General features: G+C 26.8%; 1 protein-coding gene across 2 annotated transcripts; it reads left to right on the forward strand.

Annotated features, from left to right (window-relative positions):
* Positions 1 to 12,760: 12,760 nt before the first annotated feature.
* LOC129960856 (uncharacterized) lies at positions 12,761 to 26,263 on the forward strand. 2 transcript variants are annotated; one of them, XM_056074556.1, is made up of 2 exons: positions 12,761 to 13,141; positions 23,780 to 26,262. In XM_056074556.1, exon 2 carries the CDS (start codon positions 23,816 to 23,818, stop codon positions 24,485 to 24,487), a length of 672 nt encoding a protein of 223 aa, XP_055930531.1. In that variant the 5' UTR covers positions 12,761 to 13,141; positions 23,780 to 23,815; the 3' UTR covers positions 24,488 to 26,262. The 2 variants fall into 2 exon arrangements, with proteins under 2 accessions (XP_055930531.1, XP_055930532.1); XM_056074557.1 differs by lacking the exon at positions 12,761 to 13,141 and adding an exon at positions 14,249 to 14,813 and having other exon boundaries at positions 23,780 to 26,263.
* The last annotated feature ends 531 nt before the right edge of the window (positions 26,264 to 26,794 follow it).

Raw genomic sequence — 26,794 nt, forward strand, 5'->3', positions numbered from 1 at the left:
ATAATAATAATAATAATAATAAAAAATAAACGTGTAAAATTGTTGTTGTTTTTTGTTACCGATTAATATAATTTAATAGCTTTATTTTATGTTTCTGGTTCTGATTTTGCTAATATTTATCAAGTTACGAGCTATGCAAGTACTCCTAATTATATTAGTGGTTTGGGAGCTATTTTAGAAATCTTAAATAAAGCTTTCAGAGAAATCATTAAATTAAAATTTCAACAGCAACATGACAACAAAGTAATATTGTTGTTGTTTTTTTTTAATCTATATTAGTATTTCTGTACCAATATATTTTACTATCGATCTTTCCTCCTATTCATGTATCTACATTGCTTATATTTGGATAATGAGAAAATAATTGTTTAATGGAACAAGGAAATGTCCTTAATGTAATAAGTTATTGGATGTATTCTTTGAATAATTTTCTCTTCATATTGGAAATTGACGCATCTGTAGAATTAAAAAAGCATAAAGGTATCCGGATGCTTTTAATTATGTAGAGCAGCGGTTCTTAACCTATGGGTCGCGACCCAAAATTGGGTCGCGAAGCATATTTCTTGGGTCGCGCTGAGTCAAACCAAAAAAGTTAGTAATACACCAAATTTCAGACATTTTAGAAATGACGACTTGAATAAATATCAACAATCGAAAATGAATGTGATTAACAAGATCAAAAAATATCAGCTGATTAAAAAGCGAGAGCAAAAAAAGTACGTGTGATGATAATAACGGTGAGAACTAAATGGAACAAAGCTGGCGAGGGCGTACAAGAGAAGCGCTCCAAATATTTGAATGCCATTTAATTTTGATGTAAGTGATTTGCATGAGGAATTTGTTAATATTAATCAATTTCAAGAACAATTAATAGAAATACAAAGTGCTTTCTGGTTAAAATTAAAAACCGAAAAGCCAATAATTGTTAAAGAAGCCCTAAAAGTATTATTGCCCTTTGCAACAACATATATGTGTGAGGCTGGTTTTTCGGCTCTGTGTGTAATCAAAAACAATTACTGGAACAAGTTAAATCCTGAAATAGATATAAGGTGACAAGCATTCAACTCCTTGACAAGCATTCAACCGAGGTTTGAAGATCTTTGAAAATGTATTCAAGCAGAAGGTTCTCATTAAAACTGTATGACTTGCATTTAAAATTTAAAAGACTTAACATATGCATTGATATTTCTTTTTTTTAGGAATAAGTTAAAATGTCAATTATTTTCAAAAAGTTATAAATATATTTTAATTTGGTCAATAAAAATTATTAAAAACACTTGATTATTAATTAAATTTTCCTTGGATCGAAAAGTACTTTTGTTTATCTTTATTATTAAAAAAATAAATAAAAAATTTGTAAGTTAAAAAAAATCCTCATCGTAGGATTGAAGATTTTTTAAAAATACGATCTAAAATAAAGCAATGAAAAAATTTTGACTTTTTTTTGGGTCGCGACATGAACATATTTCTCAAATTTGGGTAGCGGCTTAAAAAGGTTAAGAACCACTACTGTAGTGGCATTTTTGTTTGCAGATAGAAGTCATTAATAAAATATCTTGCCTTACAGAAGAATTTCTAGTTTAAAAGAATTAATATTGTAATTGATTTGTATGGTTATACCAGGGACATTTATTTATTAAAAAATTGTTAAATATTAAATTACTTTTATTTTCTATTAAATGATATCCAAAATTTATCGACCTTAAACTGCATCTAATACGATGCGAGTGCATATGATTCAGTCCATTTTTCTGACCGAACTTAATCAAGAATTCGAAACCATGTAAAGTTATTGTGAAGCTTTAGTATTGTTTGTTTATTTTGATAGGAAATACTTCCGGAGGTGATGCATTAATCTCTACATTTCTTCAGGAAATTATTTAGAATTAACTTTCTAGACCGAGAGGCGCTGCAGCGCCTGTCCAAAGAGAAGGAAATGGTCGGAGACGACAAGAGCGCCTCTAAGCCAATTGCATTATTTTGCATTACCTTTGATTTTGCAATTCTGTTATAAAATATTAACCGACATTCATATTGGAACTTGAAATTATAGCATTTTGTTATTTTAACATAATTTGAAATTGTAATGTTGGACATGTTTATGGTAGAATCACTTGGAAGATTTTTAATTCTGAGACAGATTGAAATTAGCACCACAAAAATAGAAATAATGTTACATACACTTAACCAATTTTTTAAGTGATCATTTATAGAAAAATAGTGTTCCGGAAATATGCTAGCTATATCATTTAATTTCTCGAATCTTAAAATGATCTTATAAAATAATGTTTTGTTCTTATTTTTTTTTCTAATTTTAAAACAATTGCATTAGTTTTGCGAAGGACCATAGCGCCTTAACACTTTAACTCGTCTTGAGATTGATAGTAGTAGAGGAAAAATAATATGGAATGTTTCAGAAGTCTATCAATTCAAAAAGATTAAAAATAAAATAGAATGTTGAGAATTAATATCCTTTATAATTGCCAAAGGAAAACTAATAAAACATCGACGTGTTTTAAATTTGTAAGCTTATTTTAATTGAATAAAAGCAATTCCTATTAACTACTGCAGATAGAATCGCTGTTAGCGCCCTCTCAGCACTAGCAAATGTCAACTATACCCGCATTGGTGTAGGGGCTGAACTGCGGCAAAATGTGACCTTTTCCTAATCAGAAGAATTAATTGCTTTTAAAAATACAAAATGTAATTAAATTTTTTTATTTACAGTCATATGTGGCTTTTAGTTGAAGCCGAAGTACACAAGTTAAAATTTCTAAACTGCTATTGATTTACCATGGAAATAAAAAATAAATCTTTCAGATGAAGTACTACTATTTATAATAAAGATGAGTTTATTTAAATTTAAGAAATCTGAAAAGCCTCAAGCCTCTCATCGAAGACTTGTTACAAAGACAATGAAATCATATCCAGTAAGCGCGGGCCTTTCCGCGCTAGTGATAAAAAAAGAAGCTTACTCCATGTCGTTAGATTGCTGCGCATTAAATTTTATTGCGAGTGTGTCAAAAGCTACTGGATCATTAAAAAAAATCCAGTAACAAATATTTTCAAACAAAGCCTCAGAAAAAGAGGCTGGGATCGAAAAGGAAAGGGTTTGCTCATAGGAGTGTAGGTTGATTACATACACGGCGGTTAATTTGCCTTTGGCGGACGCTGTGCAGACGGCGGCTGCCTTTTACCGTCGCTGTCCAAGTACTGGCGCATGTAATCAAATGCAAACTTACACACAGTGCGTTTTTTTAATGTCTAGAGTTGATTCTCCATAGTGAGTTTTACCTTCCTGCGTGAAACACAATTTTTTTTTAGCATCAATAGATTTTTATCTACTACGACCATAAGTGTGTTAAATATTGATAATGAAATTTTAATTGTTTTAATTCCAAGAAAAGCCTGTTTTATGGGCTTTTAAAGACCAAAACGCAGTGGTTGACATGAAATTTGTAACGACTTTAATTTATTGGAAGAAAAAGTGAGAAATTATTTCGGTAAATCCATATTTTTTTTATGTAAACTTACTAGAAGAAAGAGGGATTCATAAAAAAAAAAAAAAAAAAAAAAAAAAAAAAAAAAATCTGATTTTAAGAGTCTAGAATGACAATAGTAACACTCTCTAGTGCCATAGAATTTTTATTTACAGTGCAATATTGTGTCTGGATTTAATTATCGATACTTTTTATTTCTGCGCTGGCTGTAATTAGCAAACGGTTTTTTTTTCTTTCTAAAAATATAAACATAATCGGAAAATAAGTAGTAGTATCACCTTTTTTTTTCTCACAAAAAGTTTCATTATGTTTTTAACTTACTAATTCTAATAAAACAAAAATATTTGACAAGTAAGTAAGAATCATAGAAAGAAAACGTTTTTTCTCGGAATACTTTTTTCAAATAAGACAGTAGCATGTTTTATAGTTATCTGTCGTTGATATCATAGCGATGAGAATTTTTTTATATTTTAAACATATGCCAGGAAACCATGTCTGTATTTGAAACAAAATGTCTACATAGAATGTTTTTGCTTTGAGGCCTCCTCTTGTAACATTCTTTCCTTGAATATTTTCAATCCTATAATTGGCAATGTATCCTCGATCGTGCATCCATCTCGCTTCCTAACATAATTACAAAGAATAATACAGGTTTTAACAATATCATTGGCTAATTGAGGTTGAACATCAATAGATCGATGGATATTCACCATTTTTTGCTGAGAATACAAAAAGGGCATTCTGTGTACCTTCTTACTCGACAAATCAATGTTTGAAGATTCTTTTTTCGATTGTAATATGTGTTCCAGCATACGGCTTTAGCAAATTTTTATGCAGCCCAAATGCTGTATTACCAACAAAAAAGTCTGGAACTTTCGGTGCCTGACAAGCACTCCTTATTGGAAGGATTTTTTGAACTACATTCTATTGATTTTCCCAGTTGAGTTTACCTAAAAATCGTTCAGTTAGTCTTTTCCATAGTTGCTAATATTAAAAAAAAAAAAAAAAAAAGACAGTATTTACTGTCAGTAATACCCATTAGCACAACTGAATGGTGGTATTAATTATATAATTAGTATAATACTGATTGTATATAATTTAATACTCCACCTTATAGATTTCAAAAGTTATTTTCTTATCTCAATGTTATTGCCAGCATTTCTTCAGGCTGCATGCAATTCCTCATTTTGGTATTTTTGTGCTGAATGATATCCTTCAAACGCCTATATAATCCTTCATCAAGATTCTGAAGTAATTGAAGAATATCTTGCTTCTAATCTTCAAATAACATGCAAAAAGTTCCAAACACCTTTCTTTTTTTAATTAATTGGATAAATCCAAATTAGTCAATTTTTTTTTTCTTTTCCACTTCATTCAATGACAAAATAATAATAAAGCTAGAATTTGCTCTCTATTCATTTTAAATTACACTTAAGAGGTAAATAGCTTAAATAACACTGTTAAGATAAATTTGTTTGTTGATGGAACTACCCCACACCAGGCTCTAGGGCCAGTACCAAAATTTTGTTCATAGCGAGAAACATAGGAATTTTCTAACGCTTGGGAAAATGAAGTTTTTTCAGTCTACATGATTTATCTGTCAGATTCCTGAGCTGTATTGTTAAATGCTGCATATTCAAAAATAATTTGAAATGTGTCTTTGGAATTCTGAAATGTAGATACCTTTGATTTTTAGGACAGTGTTATTGAACTGTCCTAATTATTGACAGATTATTACAGTTAATTATAGACAGAATGTATTGATAGATTATAATGCTCTTTTCTATGAAAGTTATGACATTATTTATATGAAAAGTATGATGCTAGAAAAAATTATGGCTCAAATAAAGAATACATTAAAGATTTCTCGTCTGTGCCAACCAAATTATTGGCTTATTTTTTATTATTTAATTAAATACCTTAATTAATTTGAAAACAGTGCAATTTACTTGCAAACATATCCTGGAATACCAAATGTTGTGCCATGTTATTTGTTTAGATGGAGTCTTTGTGATAACAGACAAGTATTTTTTGTTTTATATTATCAATAAGCAACCCTGAAAGTTTTTGTATTTATTTAGAGAAAAATATGATTTGATTAAAGTATTGTTATATATACAGTACACTCCCGATTATCCGCGGAATTGGGTGGCGCGGCCGCCGCGGATAATCCGAAAAAAGCTAAAAGCGGGTATAGCAAAAAAGAAAACAGTCATTCTAACTTTGAAAAATCGTTTTATGTACAATAAAACGTAAAATAAACAGCAGGATGTTTAACTAACTCTTAATATTTTAGTATATCACTCAAAACTAACCTAAAATGCAGTTTGTTAATGAAAACAGAAAAGTGCTTTGTATTTACGGGAGGCGTCAAGGATACACAGAAAAATTAATACATATGTACTATTTTAATACTGTAATGTATTATGTAATTACAAAAGCGTAACTGTAAAACTGCACTTTTTTGAAAAAATCAGTCAAAAAAAAAAAAAAAAAAAAAAAAAAACTTTGTGCGGCAGGCGCGGATAATCCGCATCGCGGATAACCCGCCCGCGGATAATCGGGAGTCTACTGTACTTCAGTGCCAGTATACATTTTAAGGAATATTTTTAAACACTTATAGTTAAGTAATTGATGTTACTAATTACATAGATCTGGCAATGTAATTATGAAGAAATAAGTTTGTATATTAAAATACATATATATCTGTTGCATAATTCAAATGAATTTTGTTAAACTCTATTAAATAGTGTTAAATTTTTTAAAAAAAGTTATTCAAATTATCATTTTGCAGAAAAACAATAAAATAACATTAAACATTTTTAATACATACATATTTAGACTTGATATCTGTATCATTGAATTTTATTTCATATTTCATTTGACTGCCACATTATTAAATTAGTGTTAAATCAGTTATTATCAAACTGATGCTTATGAAGCAGTTAATTGCTTATCCTGCCATAAGAATGTATTTTAGTTCAAACATAATTTGATGGTTCTTTTTACCTTTTCTTTTAAGTTTTGAATTTAGTTTTTTTTTTTTTTTTTTTTTTTTTTTTAAATAAGTTACTTAAAATGAGATCCTAATTCATATCTCAATGAGAACAAAAGTTAACAATTACTATCTAATTTAAATTTTCATATGATTTAATTATTAGAAATATTCTATATAATTGCTTATTGAAAATATTAAATATACTTGTATTAAAAGAATTGTGAAAAACTAACAATTTGAAATAATACTGTTTATTTTTCATGTTCAAAAAATGATCCCTTTTTCTTTAATAATATTTTATTAAACTTTTGTTATAGTCAACTCCATGCCTTTTGAGTGTTCTTTGACCTATTATGGTTTATGATTGAAATATAAACATTTACTAACATATAAAATTGAGATTTTATGATGTGAAATGTAAATACTAGTTTTTATTAATAAAAATAATTTTTAATTTTTTTGATTTGCTGAAAAAGTTTGTAAATCATAGGATCTTATGATGATGTTTTAGAACTCTAAAATACTAAGATATAATAAAAATTTGATCATTATAAAATCAAGCCCATCTAAATAACTAGTGTTAGTAGAAGATAAAATATAAATGCCAAAAGTCATGATTTTGTTCATCAAAGTTTAGTATAGCAATATAGCCAATAAAAAAATTGAATTAGAATTTAAAATTATCAACTTTGTTATTTATTAGCTGTCTGCCCACATGGCTGGTTTGTCAGGATATTGGTTGTATTTAATTTCAATTAAATCTCTTAAGACATAAATTTATATTCATGATTTATGTCCATGATAAAATATTTTTAATTATCTTATTATTATAGTTGTTAAAGCTATGGTACTTAAATAATCTTACATCTCTACCACATATCTTATCCCTCAAAATAGAAGTATGAATCGCAGTAAATATAATAATGGTCTAGTAATCATAATATATAATAAAATTTTAATTAATTTTTTTACTATAATTTTAAAATTCCCTATTTACAGTCTTTAACAGATTAATTTCAAGAAAAACTGTTAGGCATCAAAAATATATAGAAATTTTTTTAGAGCTGAGAACTGCATATGAAACAAGTTTGAGGTTTGAAAGTCCTTGGATGTACAGCTGTATTCATTGCTCTCAATTTTCTCCATACACACAGAATTGATATTTAACCATATGCAGTATATCAATATGATGCTGTTCTGATTTTAAGGTAAAATTCAGTTAAGTTGAAATGCTAGAATTTTAGAAATATCTCTCAACAGAGATATGAAATTATTTCCATATTTGGAAGTATTTATAGGCACGAGTAATTATTTTTGCTTATGACATGAAACATGTTTTGTGTGAGATTCAGAACTACTGATATTCACCTTGTATTATTTTAAAATTAATCATTGTAGATTTGTATTCCTGGAGATAGTAATAATGATAATAAGATTCCACATGCAAGAAAGGAAGCATTGATATTACTTTTGTCCTTAGTTTTTTTAATGACATTTTTAACTAACATTTCCATTAAAAAGTATTTTTTTTTTTTTTTAAATCCCCTATATAAACTTAGATCCAACTTATTTTGTTCAAACTAGCATTTCAGTTTGACATCTTTGCTGCAAAAAGGGGAGGAGTTTATGAAATTTTTTTTAATGCAATAAGAGCAAGATTTTATTTTTGCAACTATTTTAAACAAATTATTGAATCCATGGGTCAAATATCCTTTTAATTAAATAATAGTTGGTTTGATGATACCTAAATGATTATTTTTAAATGATTCCTAAAGGATACTTAAAGAAGAATGTAAGTGAAACTGATTGCACAAAATAACACTATATATATTGTAAATAAAGTATAAATATGTAATGTAAACATAGTAAATAGTTTAATAAATTTAACCTCTGATTCTTGAAGGTTGTCAAATCTCTAATATTTATGGCAGAATTAATTCTAAGAGGGTTAATCTACATAATTGTATTTAAACATTTAATGTGTATATGTGTGGGTGCATATTACATTAGGAATATTTAACTGGCCTTTATAATAATTTCATTATACAAAAAAAAAAGCTGGTATTTGAATTAAAAATCAAATCAATCACACATAAAAAAAGTGAAGTGGAATTTTATTATTGGAAAATGACTAACTATATGTATATACAAATAAGTCTTCATGACATGAAATGATGATAGTATTTTAAAAGACATTAAATATAAAATTTTAAGTTAAAAAGAAGTAATAATGCAAATTATATATATATAATATTCACTTTCTGTTCAGATGTTATAAACAATGTTTTCAGTGCTTTTCTTTTCAGCATACAATGAAAACATTTCTGTTACAGAATAAAAAGAAAAGTAATTTTAAATATATATTCTCATTCACCATAACAGATTTTTTATAAAGATTTTTACCTTTGATTGAAAATAAGAAATTTTCTTTAAAATTTACACAAAGAAAAAATTCTTTTAATGAAAAGACCATTGTATTAGACTTCAGTAATAATAAAAATACTTGAATAATTTGCATATCTCAATAGAAAATACAATTTAAAAATCTTACAGAAATGAAAAAAACAAGATTAATTTAATTTATTTATATCATGTGTTTTAATAAATGTGTTTACATAACTAAATGCAAGACATGCGTTCAATTCCTAGTTTGATGTGGGATTTACATATACATATGATGATAATCCTTTGCTCAAATTCAATGTCATGCTTACCAACTGCTTAAAAATTACAAATAATGTATTATATCAACTTCCAATGAAATGCACATCTATATTATAGAAATTTGTATACATAAATTTTATTATCAACATATATAAACTTGTGAAGATATGTGGGCACAATATTTCAGGTAAATAAAGTAAACTTTTTAAATACAACTTACATGTTTAATAATCTGAAAAAATAAGTGACATGGAGGAATCATAGGAAGTTTTGTAAATAAAGATAAATATTAGCTATAATTAGCATCTAATTTTATACCTGCTTACTAGACAGGAACAATTTCACAAATAGAAATGGGTCACGAATTATACACATTTGAAAGGACTTGAATATTGTAGCAGCATGGTTTCAGGCACAGATTACAATCCTTGCATCCATAATATAGTACTTAAAAGTTCTGCACATTGATAATACAGCAATTAATTGTAACATACATGTATATTTATATAATTCTGAAATGCAACTAAAATTAAGATTTGAAAAGATTATTAAAACAATTAATGCTAAAAACATTTTATATTAATCATATATAATCATGCTATCATCATATTTAGAAATAATCAAAAGTAGATTTAAAATATTTCAAATACATACTACAATCACATTTAAAATGAATTAAAAGTAAGTTCAAAATATTTTGAATATGCACTACAATAATATTTATAATTAATTGGAAACAGTTTCAAAATTTTCCAAATTCACAAAATACTAATTACATTTGTAAATGACCATAAACAGATAATAGTTCTTCAATTGTATACTAATTTTATTTATAAATAACTGATAATATATTTAAAATATTTCAGATTATTAAGGCTTTTGATGCTGGACTTAATGCATTAACAAAATATTAATATAAAATTATGCTGGATAGTTACAACATTAGTTTTTTATTGGCTTGCTGAATAAGTATTCTGCCTTAAAAGATTTAAAGCTGTTGCTATAGATTCATTAATAGAAGGGACATAGACAATTTGTTGTGATGGAATTTTTCCTTCTTGTATTAAAAAGGCAGCTCTGCTGCTCAAGATGTTTATTGGCAGGAGTATGACTTTTGGTTTAAAAAGTAGAAGAACGTGGTTTAGAATTACATCTTAAAGCTTCCACAATGGGCATCATTGAAGAAATTTGTGTTTGAGCAACTTTGATTTAATTTACAGTAACAAGGGAATCTATCATATTATTATAATATTCTCTCAGTTTTTCTCGTTGTTGCAATGAAGGTATCGCTGATTCATTGCTACTTACATGCTTTACAAGTAAATCCGATTCATTGAACATTAAATTATTTGTTTTAGTGGTTGGTCTGGGAGAAGAAATTGATGCAATATTTTCATTAAGGTTATAGGTTTCTGCAGCTTCATCAGTTATCAAATTTTCGTCATTGGGAACATTATTTATTTTCTTATTGTACATGCATACGTATCGAATATGCTTTCATATATTCCATCTGATTGCAGAATCAATGCAACTACAGATATAATTATGAATGCAACAATCACAATCTTTACATCAGACAGAACAGTTGCAATTTTGATTTACTTTTTGAATTTTATATAATTCTTCATAAGTTGATGATGGCAAAATGAAGCCATCATTGTAAATACATATCTCTATAGATAACTCAAACTCAGATTATGCCTTTTTCTAAGCTCTTTAAATGCAATTTCGCTTTATGCAGCCTAATTATTCTATCAAATATTTTATTCTTGATAAAATTCATAATGGCATGTGCAGCTTTATCCAATCTTTTCACATGCTTCCCCTTCAAGTAAATGGATTTTATTGTTTTATGCATCCTTTCTAGATGCATATTTGTATTTATTCTGAGATGAATTCTAAAGCAATATGTCCATGACGTACAACAATTCAAATACGTGTACATTTTGGAATAATCTGCTGTTGCAACATCTTTTGACAAAACATCCTTGCATTTTGTAAGAGTATTTCAAACATTTCACTATCTTTTTGTGTTAAAAGGCTTCTTACGATCTTATATACTTCAGCTTGTTTTTGCATGTCTTTAATTTTGTTAAGGTTTTTACGCTATGCTTGGTCAACATGCCAAGTGCAAAACAATTGTTTTTTTGGAGCATGTACCTCTTTCTGCCATGCATTATAGAAAGAATGTCCCATATTAGACATAAAAATATTTGCTTTTATGGCTTCTATATTTTCTTTGAGCTTGGACAAAAACAGTGCCATCATGTCCTCAATAATTCTATTTGAAATACAAAATGCTGCCGAAAACCTTTCTTGTAAAATCATCTACGATTAACAAAGTCAGCATTTCAAAGGTGTAACTACTCATTCCATCCATGCATATTATATCCGATACAAATTTTTTTAAAATTTCACTTTGTCACTTCTGTCAATTATCAAAACAAAATCTTCATACTTTAAAAATCCCCCACTTGCACAATTTTGTGGTTTGTAATATAACACATAATTATCCTTATCAATGTTTCAAATTTCTCTGACCCAGGCATCAGCACTGACAACATTATTGATGCGCTTTTGCTTGAATGATTGTAAATTGTATATTTTTCCAATATTATATAAGTCTCTCCAGGTTGAGAGATGTAGATTTTCCAGTTTAGAATTAGATACGCTATCTTGTATTTCATCTACGATAACATCAGGGGTATCTTAGCAGTAATTATTTATTCCTGTTTCGTTGAAAGAGTAACAAGAAAGAGTTCATTTCTATGTCGCACATGCTTATTCATAAAATGAGCTGTACATTTTCCTTCAGAAGATTCAAACATTTTGATACTGGCAGGGCAACAATAATTTATTTTATTTGATCCTTGCATTTTGCAATCAATATTTGTAAATGATTGAAAGATAATACTTTTTCAAATGTGTACTATAATTGCCTTTATTAATAAATGAAAATATTTCGAATTGCTAATATTAAATTATTAAGGCTTTTGATGCTGGATTTTATTCATTAACAAAGTATAAATATGAACACACAATAACATTTTTAATTAATCATATACATTCACATTTCTGTCATGCTTAAAAATAATCGAAAGTAAATTCAAAATATTTCCAATAGAAACTACAATTACTATTAATATTTAACATTAATAATAATAAAAAAGAACGGCTGCTACCAGATCGTTTTTGATGTTAAATTAATCATATAAATAGTTAAATCATACTTAGAATTAATTGAAAATAGGTTCAAAACAATCTTTCAGCTGTCAAAAAATAATGGACTTAAACCAGATTGTTCTTGCGGATAGGTGTTTACTATAAATCTGTATAATTTATATAAATTTAGTGTTTCATTTAAGGAATAGGCAAAGTTCTTCAAAAAAATTGGCAAATAGAAACTATGCAATTGGATTTCATATTTTGTTTGTTGCTAAATGAATTTTAATTTAATTATAATTAATGTAATTATAATATTATAATCTACCTTTAAACCATAGATAGATTATGATTTAATAATGTTCACTACAAAGTCCTCTACATCCTCTTATTTTTGAGTTTTACCTCTCTCTGACATCATGCTCCCGCGCGATCTCGCGTGAATTTCCTCGGCTGAGTTCAAGGATCATTTCATCTATTCGCTATTTGCAAAATCCAAACAAATAAACGATATATTCAGAAAATGGTGAGCGGCTCTGTTCGTTCATTTAGATGAACCATTCGTTTGGACCTTTTCGTTCGTCACGCTGTTGTCGACCGTTAATCAACGAATGTTTCTAACTGTTGATGGAACTTTGAGTGATGCAATAGGCGCTACAGTACACTAATTGGTTAACACATAACAAGAGAATCGGTTGGTCAAGAGAAGCTCTTACTCTTCAAGAGGATCAAATAAGAGAATTTACCACATTTGCACGATTTTGGTCGCTTTGGGTACTACTTGGCAGTAATGCTTGGCGATGAGCTGGAAATTCTGGTAAGTCTTTTTTAGTTATCTCGGTATCTAAATTGTATCACTTGATAAAAAAATTTTTTAAAACTTCCTTTCTAGTTCTCAATGAATTTTAGTTATGGCGTTCATCTCAGTACAAAATTTTATTTATTTATTTTCATCTGTTGCTTTGAATGATTTATTTTACTGTAAACTGAAAAAATCAATATTGAATCAAGTATTCTTGTCTCCCTCATTTGGGATTTCTGGTGTTGATTCTATGAAAAGAAATTGCTGTCATTAAGAGAAGAAAATTCTCTGCATTTTTGATCTAATACTCATTTTATGCACACCAAGTTCCTTTATTTAAATTTTGAGTTAATAAAAATGAATGAATGAGTTTTGTTTTTGCCAATGACTTTTTGTTGGCTAAATGTTAAACATTACTGTCTACAAAGATGTTTTTTTTTTTTTTTTTTTGGAGAGCCTATGAATTGCTTCTAATTTAATTTTAATGTATTATTTCTGTTTTTTTATTCTAAATAGAATGTGTTCTAAATAGATATTATTGTGGGAAGTTTTGGTGCAGAATAATTCATTTTATTTCTTTTTTTGTTATTTACTCTTTTTCTTTAAATAATTTAGTGTATTTCACCTACAATTAGTTATTTTTTAAAAAATTATTGAAGATAAGAGGATAATCAGATTTTATGTTTGGTTCATATTCCTTTACATCTAATGCCGTATGCTGAATTTTGTGAGCTTATTGCTAATTGATTTTATCTTCAAAATTTTATGAATGCATAAATGAAAACGAAGACAGTTTTTTAAGTAAATTTCTTTTATTGTACCTTTAAGAATATTTTTATTTTACAAAAATATTAAAATAGTATTAATAATGTGATATTTGTTAATAATCTATTATTAGCTTTACTAAATTCCCATATTGTAAATGACAAAAGAAATGAAATAGTAAAGCATTGCATTAAAAAGTGCAGAACTAAATTTAAAAATATATTTTAAAAAACTTGTCAGAATATATATAAAGTTTTACTAAATAATGCAATAGAAACATTTTTGATGTAATTTTTTTTTTATAATATGCTTCATGCTTCCTGTAAAATAATATTAAAGCTACATTCTTAAATACCACACTGAAAGAAATGTAATTTAAAGTATTATGTTAAAAACTGAATTGTACTTGTAAAATTAATTTAGCATGCAGTGAAAGCCTAACCATAGATGAATAAATCATAAATAACTATACATAGAAATATTTATTAAATCTATTCAAACAAAGTAGAGGCCATCAAATAAACTAGTTTTTTACCTCCTCATTGCTTGGACGGAGACAAGAATGCTGACTTCCTGTTAAAGATAATCCTAAAATTGCTGGCTGACATCCCTACATTTATACAATAAAGAATTTGATTCAGCATGATATTGCTCTTGCACATTTTTTTTAACTGATGTTAGGAATTGCTTTGACATCGTATATATAAACCACTGGATAAAAGTTGAGATGGAATGGTTCCTTGACCTTTATGACTGTCAGGTTTCAGTTTCTTTTTGTGGGTGATTAAAGAAAAAAATGTATTCGACATACCTATGGAATCTGAACAAGACCTTGTTACTTGACTGTTTTATTCTATTGGAGATGTTTAAGACTACCTAGACCTATGAAAATGCATGATCATCTATGTGTTGACATTGAGAAGTTAGTATTGATGGTTGCTTGTGATGGCATCATCTATATAAACAGTTCTCATTAAACTGTTAAACGTTGTTTAACCTATGTTTCATTTCACCTCTTCCTTGATTACCATCTCTTAAACATGCAATTTCTGAATGTTTGATTCACAACAAGAAATACTTATTTTGGTTTTCTCTGCCAATTCTTGAAATTTTGTCAGATATTTCCTGAGCATCCTATGCAAGGTGATGCTAATGAGAATTAATGTATCCTTTATTTCTGGTTACACAGCATAATTTCAATATTCTTTTTAATCCTTCCTTCTGCCATCTTCTTAGACAATGTTGAGTTAATTTCTTTCTTTCTTGAATGTAATGAATATTCAAAAAGTCATTAGTTTTTATTTCATGTAAAAGTATCTTTTTTTCTGTAATGCATATGATTTTATTTTGTATCTTTATCTATAGCATTTATTAAATTACTTAAATATCATCATTTAGAATTTGTATTTACGGTGTGCTAATATTTGTTTATTTATCGCAATTATTTTGTCATCATTGAAGCTACTGCATAAATATTTCAGGTTAACTTTAGGGAAAAGATTGTAATTGATTTTTCTTTCACTATTGACTGAAGCATACACTTCTTTTTCACTATATATTTTTTTGTTATATGTGTATTCTCTCTTTTTTTTTCAATATTTTAGATTTTTTTTCCCTTCTTTCTCACTAGTCAATAAGTTTTTGATGCTTGTAACTTTAATAAAAAAAAATCCCTCTTCTGCAAATCTTTGGATAATCAAACTGTACGTGATCAGGGTGCGTAGCATCATGAAATGTGCTTAAATTTGAAAATCATTTTTAAGCACCTTAAAAGTGCTTAATTTTGAAAAAAGTCTTTAATTTTTATGAGAAGTGCAAATACAGCTTTTGGTTTTTCCACACGTTGGAAATGATAGTTCGAAAGCATAATCGTAAAAGCTTGTTTATTAGATGTATCAAGAAAGAATATTAAGAAAAGGGAAAAATTTGGACAAGCAATCCAAAGATGTCAGTACATATTAAGATAACACTCATAAGACTTTATTCCCACTTCCTTTTTCTTCAACAATGTGCATTGCCGTTTATTGAATGTGTATCTGGAAGTTGAAATAGTAAATAGTTGAAATAGAAATAGAAATATTGAAATAGTTATCTGGAAGGGGCAGTAAAAAATACTTACTGTACCATGCTTGTTGACATTCAGATTCCATAACATTCAGATATATTAAAAAAATATGAATATTTCAGAATTTTAATTATAAGTTTAATTAAAAAAATAAAAATAGAATTTTAATATTTTGTCACTGTAACATTAAAGCATCATCATGTGAAAATTATTTTTACACTGTTTTAAAGGTTTGAAAAATAGTTATTTTGAATTATAATAAATTTTGTGTGAATGAATTCATTTTTTCCATTAGTTTTGGACATAATTTGTAACATTATAATATATTATTATAATGATTTTTATTATAATGAAATTCAAAACAACATCATTGTTTCTTCAAATCGTTGAGTCATATTATTTTATCCCTGTTAATGTCATGATAAAAGAAAAATAAAGTTCATTTTTTCTTTAATTTAAACTTTAAAATTTTTAAAACTGTTCATTGAATAAAATTCTTCATTTCATGAATTTTGTTAAATTTCAAAGCAATCCAATATATTGTCTTGCCCTGGCTTCAAAAAATACTCTTAGGAAATGCTTCTATCAGTACTTTTTATTTTCCTTTTGCTTCTAACTACTGAGCTAGCTCATTTTTAACTTCATGAATTTGTTTCTGTTATTTAAGGAAATTAGAAGTTAAATTATATTCATTTTTTTCACAAAATATATAATCATATTTTTAAAATAATTTTTTTAAAGCTGAAGTAAATTTTATATAAATGTATAAGATGAAAAACAAGTTTTTATTATATTTTTAGAATGTTAAAGTGAATGATTACATAAAAAGTTGATTTTTTCCAAACTATTCATTTTTTTATTTAATATTCTTAATGTTTGAACAAGTTTCTTTGTAAAATCATAAGAATTTTGTTTCTAAGTCCATTTTGTTACATTGATTTTTATACTTGCATTTATATACATTTTAATTCTATTTTACATCTTCAGATGGTATTTTCTCAAATTCTAATCTTTGATAGAAATTTCATATGAAAATCTTCATAAATTAAAATCCAATATGTAATTTTTGTTCAAATTATTATAAAAATTCCTTGATTTGTTTCACAGTTTGTGAACTAGAATGCAAGTAATCTATTCATTAAGAAATATTTTATAATTGTTTTATTTCTTCACAATGTAAAAAAAAAAAAAATCTTATTTATAAATTGAATCCCAATATTTAAAGAAAAGATAAAAAAAAAAAACAAAAAACAAAAAAACAATGTATTTTTTAGTTCAGGAACTAGATAATATAGATCTTTAGCTGCAAAATTTTAAGCAAATCATTTGATAAATTTCTAAATTAGAAGATGTTTTGCCTTATACCTCTTTTTTAAGAAAAAGCATTTCTTTTTCCCTAGTTTTTTTTGCTTAACTGACATAATTTGGTTTATAGATGTTTCTCCAATCTTTTTTTATGCAAATATTCAAAAAATGCATTTGAATATTTTTCAAAAAATCCATCCCAGACATAGTAATATACCTTAAATGTTAAAAAAAAAAAAAAAGGCCTTTACTAAATTTCAGAAGATAGAAGCAATAAGGTATTTTTTGTAATAGTTTGACCATTTCTAAATGCTGCTATTCTTTTCTATTAAAAATGATTTAAAAAGCTTATTTAGAACATGATTTGATCTATCGCCAATTTTGTGGCTATTTTGCCAGTCTTATGATTTTGTCCATTCTGGAATGCTTAGTTAGCTGTATAAGATTGCAACTAAGTTTTTTAAATGTAGTGAATTAGTGTAGGAGGAAATTTACACTTTCTAAAATAAAATACAAACTGTTTGATCATACTATGCTTCTACAACAATGATGACATTTTCAGAAATGATGTATCTATCTATATTAGTTGGTAATTCGTTATTTAAATAAAGATCACAGATCTTGATTGTTAATCTTATAAAAGTACACTTAAATTTTTGGTATTGACAGCTTTTTCATTTTTATGATCCTTTTTTTGTTTTTGTCGAAACCAGAAAGACATAATTTGATTTACGATAGAAGGCATTGTGCTGATATTGTGCAAATGCAGAAATAAATATTAAAATTTCAAAAATAAACATTTAAAATTAATTAAAAAAATTTCAATAAAAACTATGCATTATTATAAAACAAAAAATAACCTATGCTTAGAAAATATGCAGGTTTATGTATGTGTACATGTACAAAAGGGCTTCATTTATTTGGCTAAGGTGCTTAAAAGTATTCAATTTTTGCAACAATTTCCAACTACGCACCCTGGTGATTTTTTATGCAGCTGAGTGAATCAGAGATGATTGGTCAAGCACCTCTAAATTATCTTTGTTTTCAGATTATGAAAACTATTCACAGATTTATATGTTTTACTACAACTGCCAGCAGTGTTTTCTTCTGTTTTACCATTATCGTATTTTCGTTTACTACTTGATAAGATTGACATCTGATTCATCAGTTTCTTCAAAAAACCCTTGTAATGGGATTAAATGTCGTATATTACTTTATCATGAGTCAAAGACAAAAAAGAAAAATGTATTATAAAATGGAAAGGCAAAAAAAAAAAAAATCGTAAGTAAACAAAACGATAAGTGCATAAAAGGTAGGTAAAAAGTGACACTTCAGATTCATCTGCGAGCATTATTGACAATATCCTGAGAAGGGCAGGAATTTTAATCTGCTCTCCAAACTGGATATTATAAACATATCAAATTTGCTTAAGCTTGTAAGTGAAACTGTAAATTCATTCCACTGTCTGCGGTATTAGTAGATTTCTGTAAATTAGTCCTGAAATGAAGTAGTATTAAATGTGTTTATTAATTTTTGACTGTATATGTTTGTTGGAGAAATATAATTTCAAACTGCCACACAGTTTGCTGAGTAATTAGAACTATTTTTAGTGATATTATCTCCATCAAAATAATCAAAAATATTATATTACAATAATATTCTTTATTCAATATATTACAATAATATTCTTTATTCAATATATTACAATAAAATTCTTTATTTGACATGAAAATGACTTATTATTAACAGTGATCATTTTCTTTGAATTAAGAAATCTCAAGTTGAGTTAGTTTTATTTAATACTTATTAGACTAAATTAGTTATCGGAGAGAGTTGGGAGGAGTGGGACAGATTTCACAAAAATAATTGAATTTACTAGTTTAGTGAATTTAAGAGTGCAGTTTATAAAAATCTAATAGTATGTTCTTTAATTTATTTTAAAAAAATATAAAAACTGCAAAATACAAATAATTAACTTTTATTTGAAAAAAAAAACAAACAAACCAATATTGAGTTTAATATTGTAACGTTTTTGTCCCACACCTCCCTTACATGAGGGTGAGGAAGGTATGGGATACATATGAGGGAGGTATGGACAAGGTTTGAGAAAATTAAAATTATAAATATTATATTTTTAATATGCTTTTCATTCAATGATTTATGGTTTTGAACTTCCGAAACAAAAGCTGATTTGAAATCTTCATTGGTACTGCCATCTCAAAAACTTTTCTTTTACATTCATTTCCACTGATTGCAATATGTTATTATTTAATATATTTTTTTCTTTCTGGATGCTTTTTCTTCCATATTCGTGGCATTTTTATATAATAAATATAAAATTAGTATTCTTTTTAATTTAGAATGGCAAAAGCTTTAATAAATAACTTTCATAATTTAGTTTCATTTTTTTCATTGCTTGTTATTTATTATATTGCTTATTGTATTATTATATTTACAGTAGAATTTCCCTTAACTGAAATTAAGTGGTAAACATGATTTTAGGTAAAAAATAATATATTTTTTTTTATGTGAAATGATATTGAATGATCTACTTTATATATTCATACTACATATCATGCAATTATTAACAACAACAACAACAAAAAAAAACATGTTTAGATTCACTGGTTCTCTTAAGTAAATTTTTGATAAAGAATGAAATTTTATTTTATGCTTTTTGTTTTGGTTAATGGAATCTCAGCCTTTTCTTTATTGTTATATATTATTGCTTTTTATAACATAATAATATATATTACCATATATATTAATAATAATAAAATCATCAACTCACTATTGCAGTGTGGAATGCCAACAGCTAATTTTAATAAACATTAAGAAAAATTAAAAACTTTAGCATATTAAGCTATTTAGAATATTAAGCTATGTGCTGTAATCGAGCATATCCCATTCCTCCCTCTGCAGAATTTTCTTTCAAAATGCATATCACATAAAGCATGCTACATTTAAGCTTAATTTGACTTTTAATTTGTAAATACTACATCTTTTTTATTGTACATTTAAAATATTTTTGTTTTACAAATAATACGACTGGAAAAAAAATAATTGAAAAAATAAGAATATGCATTTACTTCTGAGGCATAAAAATCAGGCTTTCTGTTTTAAACGCAACTAATATTATAGCTAGTATGGCAATTAGGATTAAGCAAGGAGCTATAGCTGCTCTATCTTATGGAGAAACTAGAATGGATTCTAATCTTTTATTTAAACATAAATGTGGATGTTTCATTCCTCTCAACTCTCCCCTAATAATAAAAACATTCACAATGATGTAATATTTTCTTTCATTAAAGTTAATAGAATTCTTTATAGTTAATGTCACAATATTTACAGAAGTAGAGATTCATATACTTAATATCATGTAATCCTCTATTTTTCAAATACATACAGTATTTCCTTATCTTAAAAGCTTAATCCTTGTGTGTAGTGATGTTTCACTTTATATTGAAGATTTGAAAATGTATATTGTGCTTATATCTTCTGGAAATTTTACTGCAAAAATTTGGAAAATATTAATTTTGAACTAATATCTTGAGTTTTGAAGATAGCATTTTTAATTTTTTTAAACTCAAATTCAGAAATTCAGTTAATTTAAATATAAATTGAAATTTTAATAATTATTTTTAAGTTTTACAGTAGTAGTTTCTGAATTAATTAATTTTGAAGCAGAGAGTATTGATAAAAAATGTATAATTTTTTTTATGAGTTCTAAAATACTTTTGCGGAATTTTGTAGAAATCCTATATAAATCAAACAATTGCTTGAATTTCTGGTATTACTGAACTAAAAAATAATGCTATTTTATAGATTTGTGAAATCTTCATTAAAAATTTTTTTGAAAGTATTTTAAATATTTCTTTAAAAAATTTATTATTTAAAACATATTAGATATTTTATTTGATTTCATAAATTCTTAGAGAATAAACTAGTTTAACATTAATCATTCATGGATTCTCTAAATATATTTTTATCATTGTTTCATGTATACCTTTTTAAAGATAAAATTTAATATTTTGAAATATATTATTGAATAATAGATACTTTAATTCCCAATTAATTTCATATTTCATTTTCTGTTATGATCATGCAAAACTATGAATAATTCAGGTGCTCAGAGCTTCTTTATTCTGTCACAGTTTGCTTTCAAATTATTTATTTATTATTATTATTTATTTAGGAAGAAATATTCAAAAGCTACAAAGGTTACTTTTATTTTAATGCTATGCTATAGAGAAATAATAAATCCTGTTTCAGTGAATTTTAAAGCTGATAACTATTTAACAATCAAAGCTGTCAAATGTATGGGTGGTTAAGAAGGACAGTAGTATATTAGAATTTTGAATTTGTACATTATTGTTATATATTGAATGATTACTCAACATACAATTTATCTGAGTACCAGTTAGTACTTTTGAATGTTTGATTCTTGTTCATAATTTTAGTATGTTTACATAATTCATATATTTCATAATTTAGTTTTATGATTTGTATAATTGGGGAACATTTCTCATTTGTACATTTCTCATTCTCAAAAAAATTACAATTATCTGCTTCAATGTTAAATCATATTATATGTGTATCTATGCTTCTTAAGGATATGGGAGGAAATAAACAGCTTTGATTTTAAATATAATGTTTCATTATACATTTTATTGATTATTAGCATTTGTAAATTAAACCTCTCGATTTATCCATCACTTTTAAATGTATTAAAATCAGTGGTAGTTTATCCATTAAGGAATGCAGTTTCAGCATATCATTCAGTTTTTTTCAAGAATGTGTTTTTGACTGTTTCTTAAATAAACTTTGACGTTATCTTGCAATAACAAATTGAAATTATTTGTTAATCGCATTCTGCAACAGCAATGTGATTGCAAGTGGAACTTACTGCTATTCATTAAAATCTGAATTGAAGTCAGAAGTGTATTTTTAACTATTTATATCTGCTGTGTGATACAGAAACTCTCCATGCTTTTGCACATGCTCTAGAAGGCATTTGTTTCATCAACTTAGGGGTAAAATGAAAGATGGAGGAAGAGATGTTTGTGGAGATATCATGCATTATCTTGTAATAATAAGGATAGCAAGTATGAAAAATCCACAAAATTGAACTAACCATATGAACAATCAATAAGCAGTTTCAATATCAAATAAAATAGTAAATTCAAAATAACAAATTGAAAAGAAAAAAAAAAAAAATCTGACAGAAAACATGTATAACAGGATGAACTCTAAAAATTTGCTCATTATTCTTACAGAGTATCACTCCTCTACTGGTTAAAATCATCCAAAAGTGATAATGATGGGTACCTAAAACTAATAATTTGTGACAAAATAAAGGTTAAATAGTGAAAATTTGGATTTCTGTGTCACATTTTGAATTGCAGAGCTTAGATGCCTATTCCAGACCATAGAGGAAATCAGAAATTTATACTTTTCCATTATCATCCTGCCCTTTTCTCCTACTCTCTTATAAATTGTTTTTACTGTTTTTTTTATTTATCATTTTAGCTTAATATTCACATGAAGAAATTATTCTTGCATTTTATGTATTAATTTTTTCTTTATTTTTTTTATACATTAACTTTTCAGATAAATAATTTCCAGATAGGAAAATAATCACATTTTGAAGTATAGAACAACATTCCTATATTAATGTTCATAATTGGCACACAGACATTAAATTCTACTTATTTTATGTTTAAATATATAAAATATAACATTTTATTCTGAATGTAAATATTTTGGTATATTAAAGTTAAAAGCAGTCTTTTTTTGTGTGTGTCATCATTCTTTTTTGAGTTTATGAACTGTAATTGACTCTGAAAATATTCAGGGCTATTTAGCAAGGTGTATTGATATATGCCATAAATTCTCTATATTATTAATGGGAATTAAATTATAGTTTTTGATCATATTTTAGCTGTAAATTTTATTTGCAAAATTTTAATCATAAAATTATCTTTTTCCTGACATTTATAAATTTAATTAATTGTTCTCATCTTTTTTTCAAAAAATTATTCTGTTTAATATATTTTGTCTCAACTCTACTTAAACATTCCACACTTATTAAGCATCAGTAATATTTGAAATAAGACACTTTCTGTTGTTTATTTTAAATTTGCTTTTGAAACTATTCTGTGTAACCACTATTTTTATGAAAAGGAGTTAAAAGAACTATTTATTCTATAGATAGTATTTTCTGACACATCTTGCTTCATAAGTGTTGGTTTATTATAAGTTTTTGAGAAGCAAAATTCTTCATGCATTTTTTTATAATGCTTCCTACTTGCTCATTGCACTTATTTGCACATCTTTTTGAAAAAGGATTTATTTTTATTCAGGAATATAAATTTAAATTTAAATTGGTTTTTTAGATAGCATTTAATTTTTTAAAAAGAGTATTTGATATTGAGTGTTGCTCTTTTTAAAAAAAGTTAGTGATGTAATATATTTCCAACTTTTTATAATTATAATTTATGCTTTATTTATGATTTCAGATTCTACATCATGCGTGACTCCTTTGGTGAATAGAGATGAAGACAGTTCGATTCCAGCAAAAACGTTTCTTAATCTTATCATCTATCATAATATTTTTTGTTGTCATGTATGTGTTTTGGAATAATAGCCAAGAAGTTACAGATTGTTTCATGTCCAAAGAAGCACTTAAAAAAGTTGAACATTTCTTGGAAATGGTACAAAAACCTCTTGAAGAATTAAGGCTAACATATTTTTTGTGCTATAACAGTTTATGGGGGGCTTTAAAAGTGAAAGGGCCTTTACCTTGGCAAAATAGTGTAGATTTATGTGTATTAAACAAGGAAGTTGCCGCAATTGATGAGGGTTTTCTAATTCGAACTTTTAAGCGCCATAGTTTAAATATCGTATATAATTCTGCTGGTGGTTATTACAGAATTTCTAGGTTTAATGAATTAGTTCCTTCTGCTACTATTACAGTATTTGAAGAAGATTCTATTACAAACCAAATGAGAAGAGTAGGCTTTATTCACCGAATGCTTCCTCCAAATTCTTGTGAAGAGTTGAATTGTTTCCCTCCAGAACTCATAGCTTCACCTATTCCTACAATATCATTTGGTGATGTCTTTGTACCTGCACCCCGTGATGGAATTGAAATTCAAAAATATTTGTTTCCATATTCTTGGTGGAAAGAAGTAACTCCTCTTAATTGTCGTAAGGAAACAGAATGATTTGTGTGTAAAATAATTTAGTTAAATGTTTTTTTTTCACCTTTTTTAGGCAAATAAACAAGAAAATGTAACCAGAAACAGCAGATTTCACTAATATGATTTGAATATAATTGAAAAGTTTTTCAAAGGAATGCAAATGTTAGACTTCTGTTTCTAAACAATGTCTATAAATTACTCCCCAGATCTCCCAGATCTGTGATAAATAACATAGAATAAGAGATAGGAAAAAAGATGCACTGGATTTTATTTGGCAATTCAATTTTTTTTCAATATTAATATACTTCAGCACTAGCACCATTAGTTGCTTTGAGAATATTAACCCTGTTATTGCTTTTATTTCAGATATTGTTAAGTATTTGCAGAGTCAGTAGTTGTTTCTGTAGCAATTCAATTTTTTAAATCTTTGATACTGAACCCTATGCAGCATAAACTCCATTCTTTAGGTATCTCTAGAAAAAGAAGTCAGCTAGTGGGCTTTTGAGAGAACATGCAAGCTTTAAAAATGGTCAATTTCTATCAGCCCACCAATCTGAGAATATATCATCAAGGAAATAACACACATTTATAACTTAATTAGAGGAGGCCTCACTCTTTTGGAAAAATAACTTTTGGGCTGAATTTTATATAATTGAGGTACAGCATGCAATTTATAATATTCACGCAAATATCTGAACGAATTAATACTCCTAGTGACAGAAGGGACCAATCACTTTATAATTAGTTAGTGAGCGTCATATATTAACTTTAGGGTTATGTCATATATACATCCCATAAATAAATAGATTTTCTGACTTCCGAATCTTGCATTTATGATAATTAACCTCTTTAGAAACATGATATTGCTTTGTCACTGAAACCGTTTTCTGAAAAAATTGATCATCATCACTGATGTGATTAAGAATGTCTAAAGAAAATCCCTTATGAATTACTTGGTCAGTATATCTCATTTATTGACAAATCTGCAATTTATATACAGTAAGTTCAAACAGTTCATGAACAACTAACTATATACATAGTTGATTTGGTAATCCTTCTTTGTGAAGGGATTAATTGGGACTGTGCTTGAGTACTCTCTAATGATGGAAGTATTTTCTTCATTGATGTCTAGCCTGCCTGCTATTCTTTGATGCAAAGCATGTCTTGCTTTTGATAACTGTTTAAACCATCCTTTAATTGATGATTTAAATAGTTCTGATTTAATTTTATCGTCAGATGTTTATTAAATTCATGTCTGAATCGACTTGGAACCGTTTTTGGAGGTTTCATTTTCCATAACCAGAGAAAGAACATCGTTTTCTCACCACATGCTGCTATTTGAAATTGAAGAATGCTTTTACTGGCTTGTGCTAATGATGGTCAATTTTTTATATAAACAAACAAGTTTTCCGGTTGTCATACACAAAAATTTGAAGAAATGAAGTTTGTTAAATGAAAGATTATGCCAATATAAATCATTATCTGATCCTGTGTAAAATTTTATTTCGATTTAATTTTGTTATTCGCTGAAGAATGTATGGATTCCCTGTATATTTAGGTTTCCTGAGGAAAAGTTTACTTTCATTAAGTGTCTCATTCGTTTGACTGTGGTTATTTAATTTACTTGCGCTATTAAAAAAAATGTTTAAGTGTTAAAAGTAGTGCATGTAAAAATATATTTAAATTATTTATTTGTGCTAATTTATCTTATATGCTTGTTACTCATCTCATCAGAAGGAATGTGATGTATAAATATGTATAATATATTACAATAATTCTTTATGACATTAAAATTCTTCTCTTGTATACGCTCTTGTCTGAATAAAGTAGTCTTCAGTTATTTACAAACCAAGCCATTGAAGATATTTTTTTAAAACTGTTTTATAATTACAAGCATTCATTCATTAAGAATTACACATATATTTTTGTGTATTAGATCTTGAGTCAAGATGATTATAGTAATAACACCTATTGACATCTTTCTTATGTAATGTTAATAACATATATAATGAACTGAAATATTTAACATCTGCTTGCATGACATTTTTATTTAATTATTCCAAAACTTTGCAAAATTTTTAAGTGATATTGACAGTTTTTGATATTTAATTTCATTTTATAATTTTTTAAATATTTGAAATAGAATTAAAGTGTATATCGCAGTGGTTCACTTATCATTCATTGCCAGAGATACTAGTTTGATTTTTAGATCCTTTCAAGAGAGTTGTGTATTTGAAATTTTTTCATTTCAGATCTTGAAATGATTTAATCCATATTTTGAATTCATGCCAAAATTTGGTGATTGCATTGCCACCTGAAGTATTTTCACAC

The sequence above is a fragment of the Argiope bruennichi genome, chromosome X2 (assembly GCF_947563725.1).
Source record: "Argiope bruennichi chromosome X2, qqArgBrue1.1, whole genome shotgun sequence".
Classification (NCBI taxonomy): domain Eukaryota; kingdom Metazoa; phylum Arthropoda; class Arachnida; order Araneae; family Araneidae; genus Argiope; species Argiope bruennichi.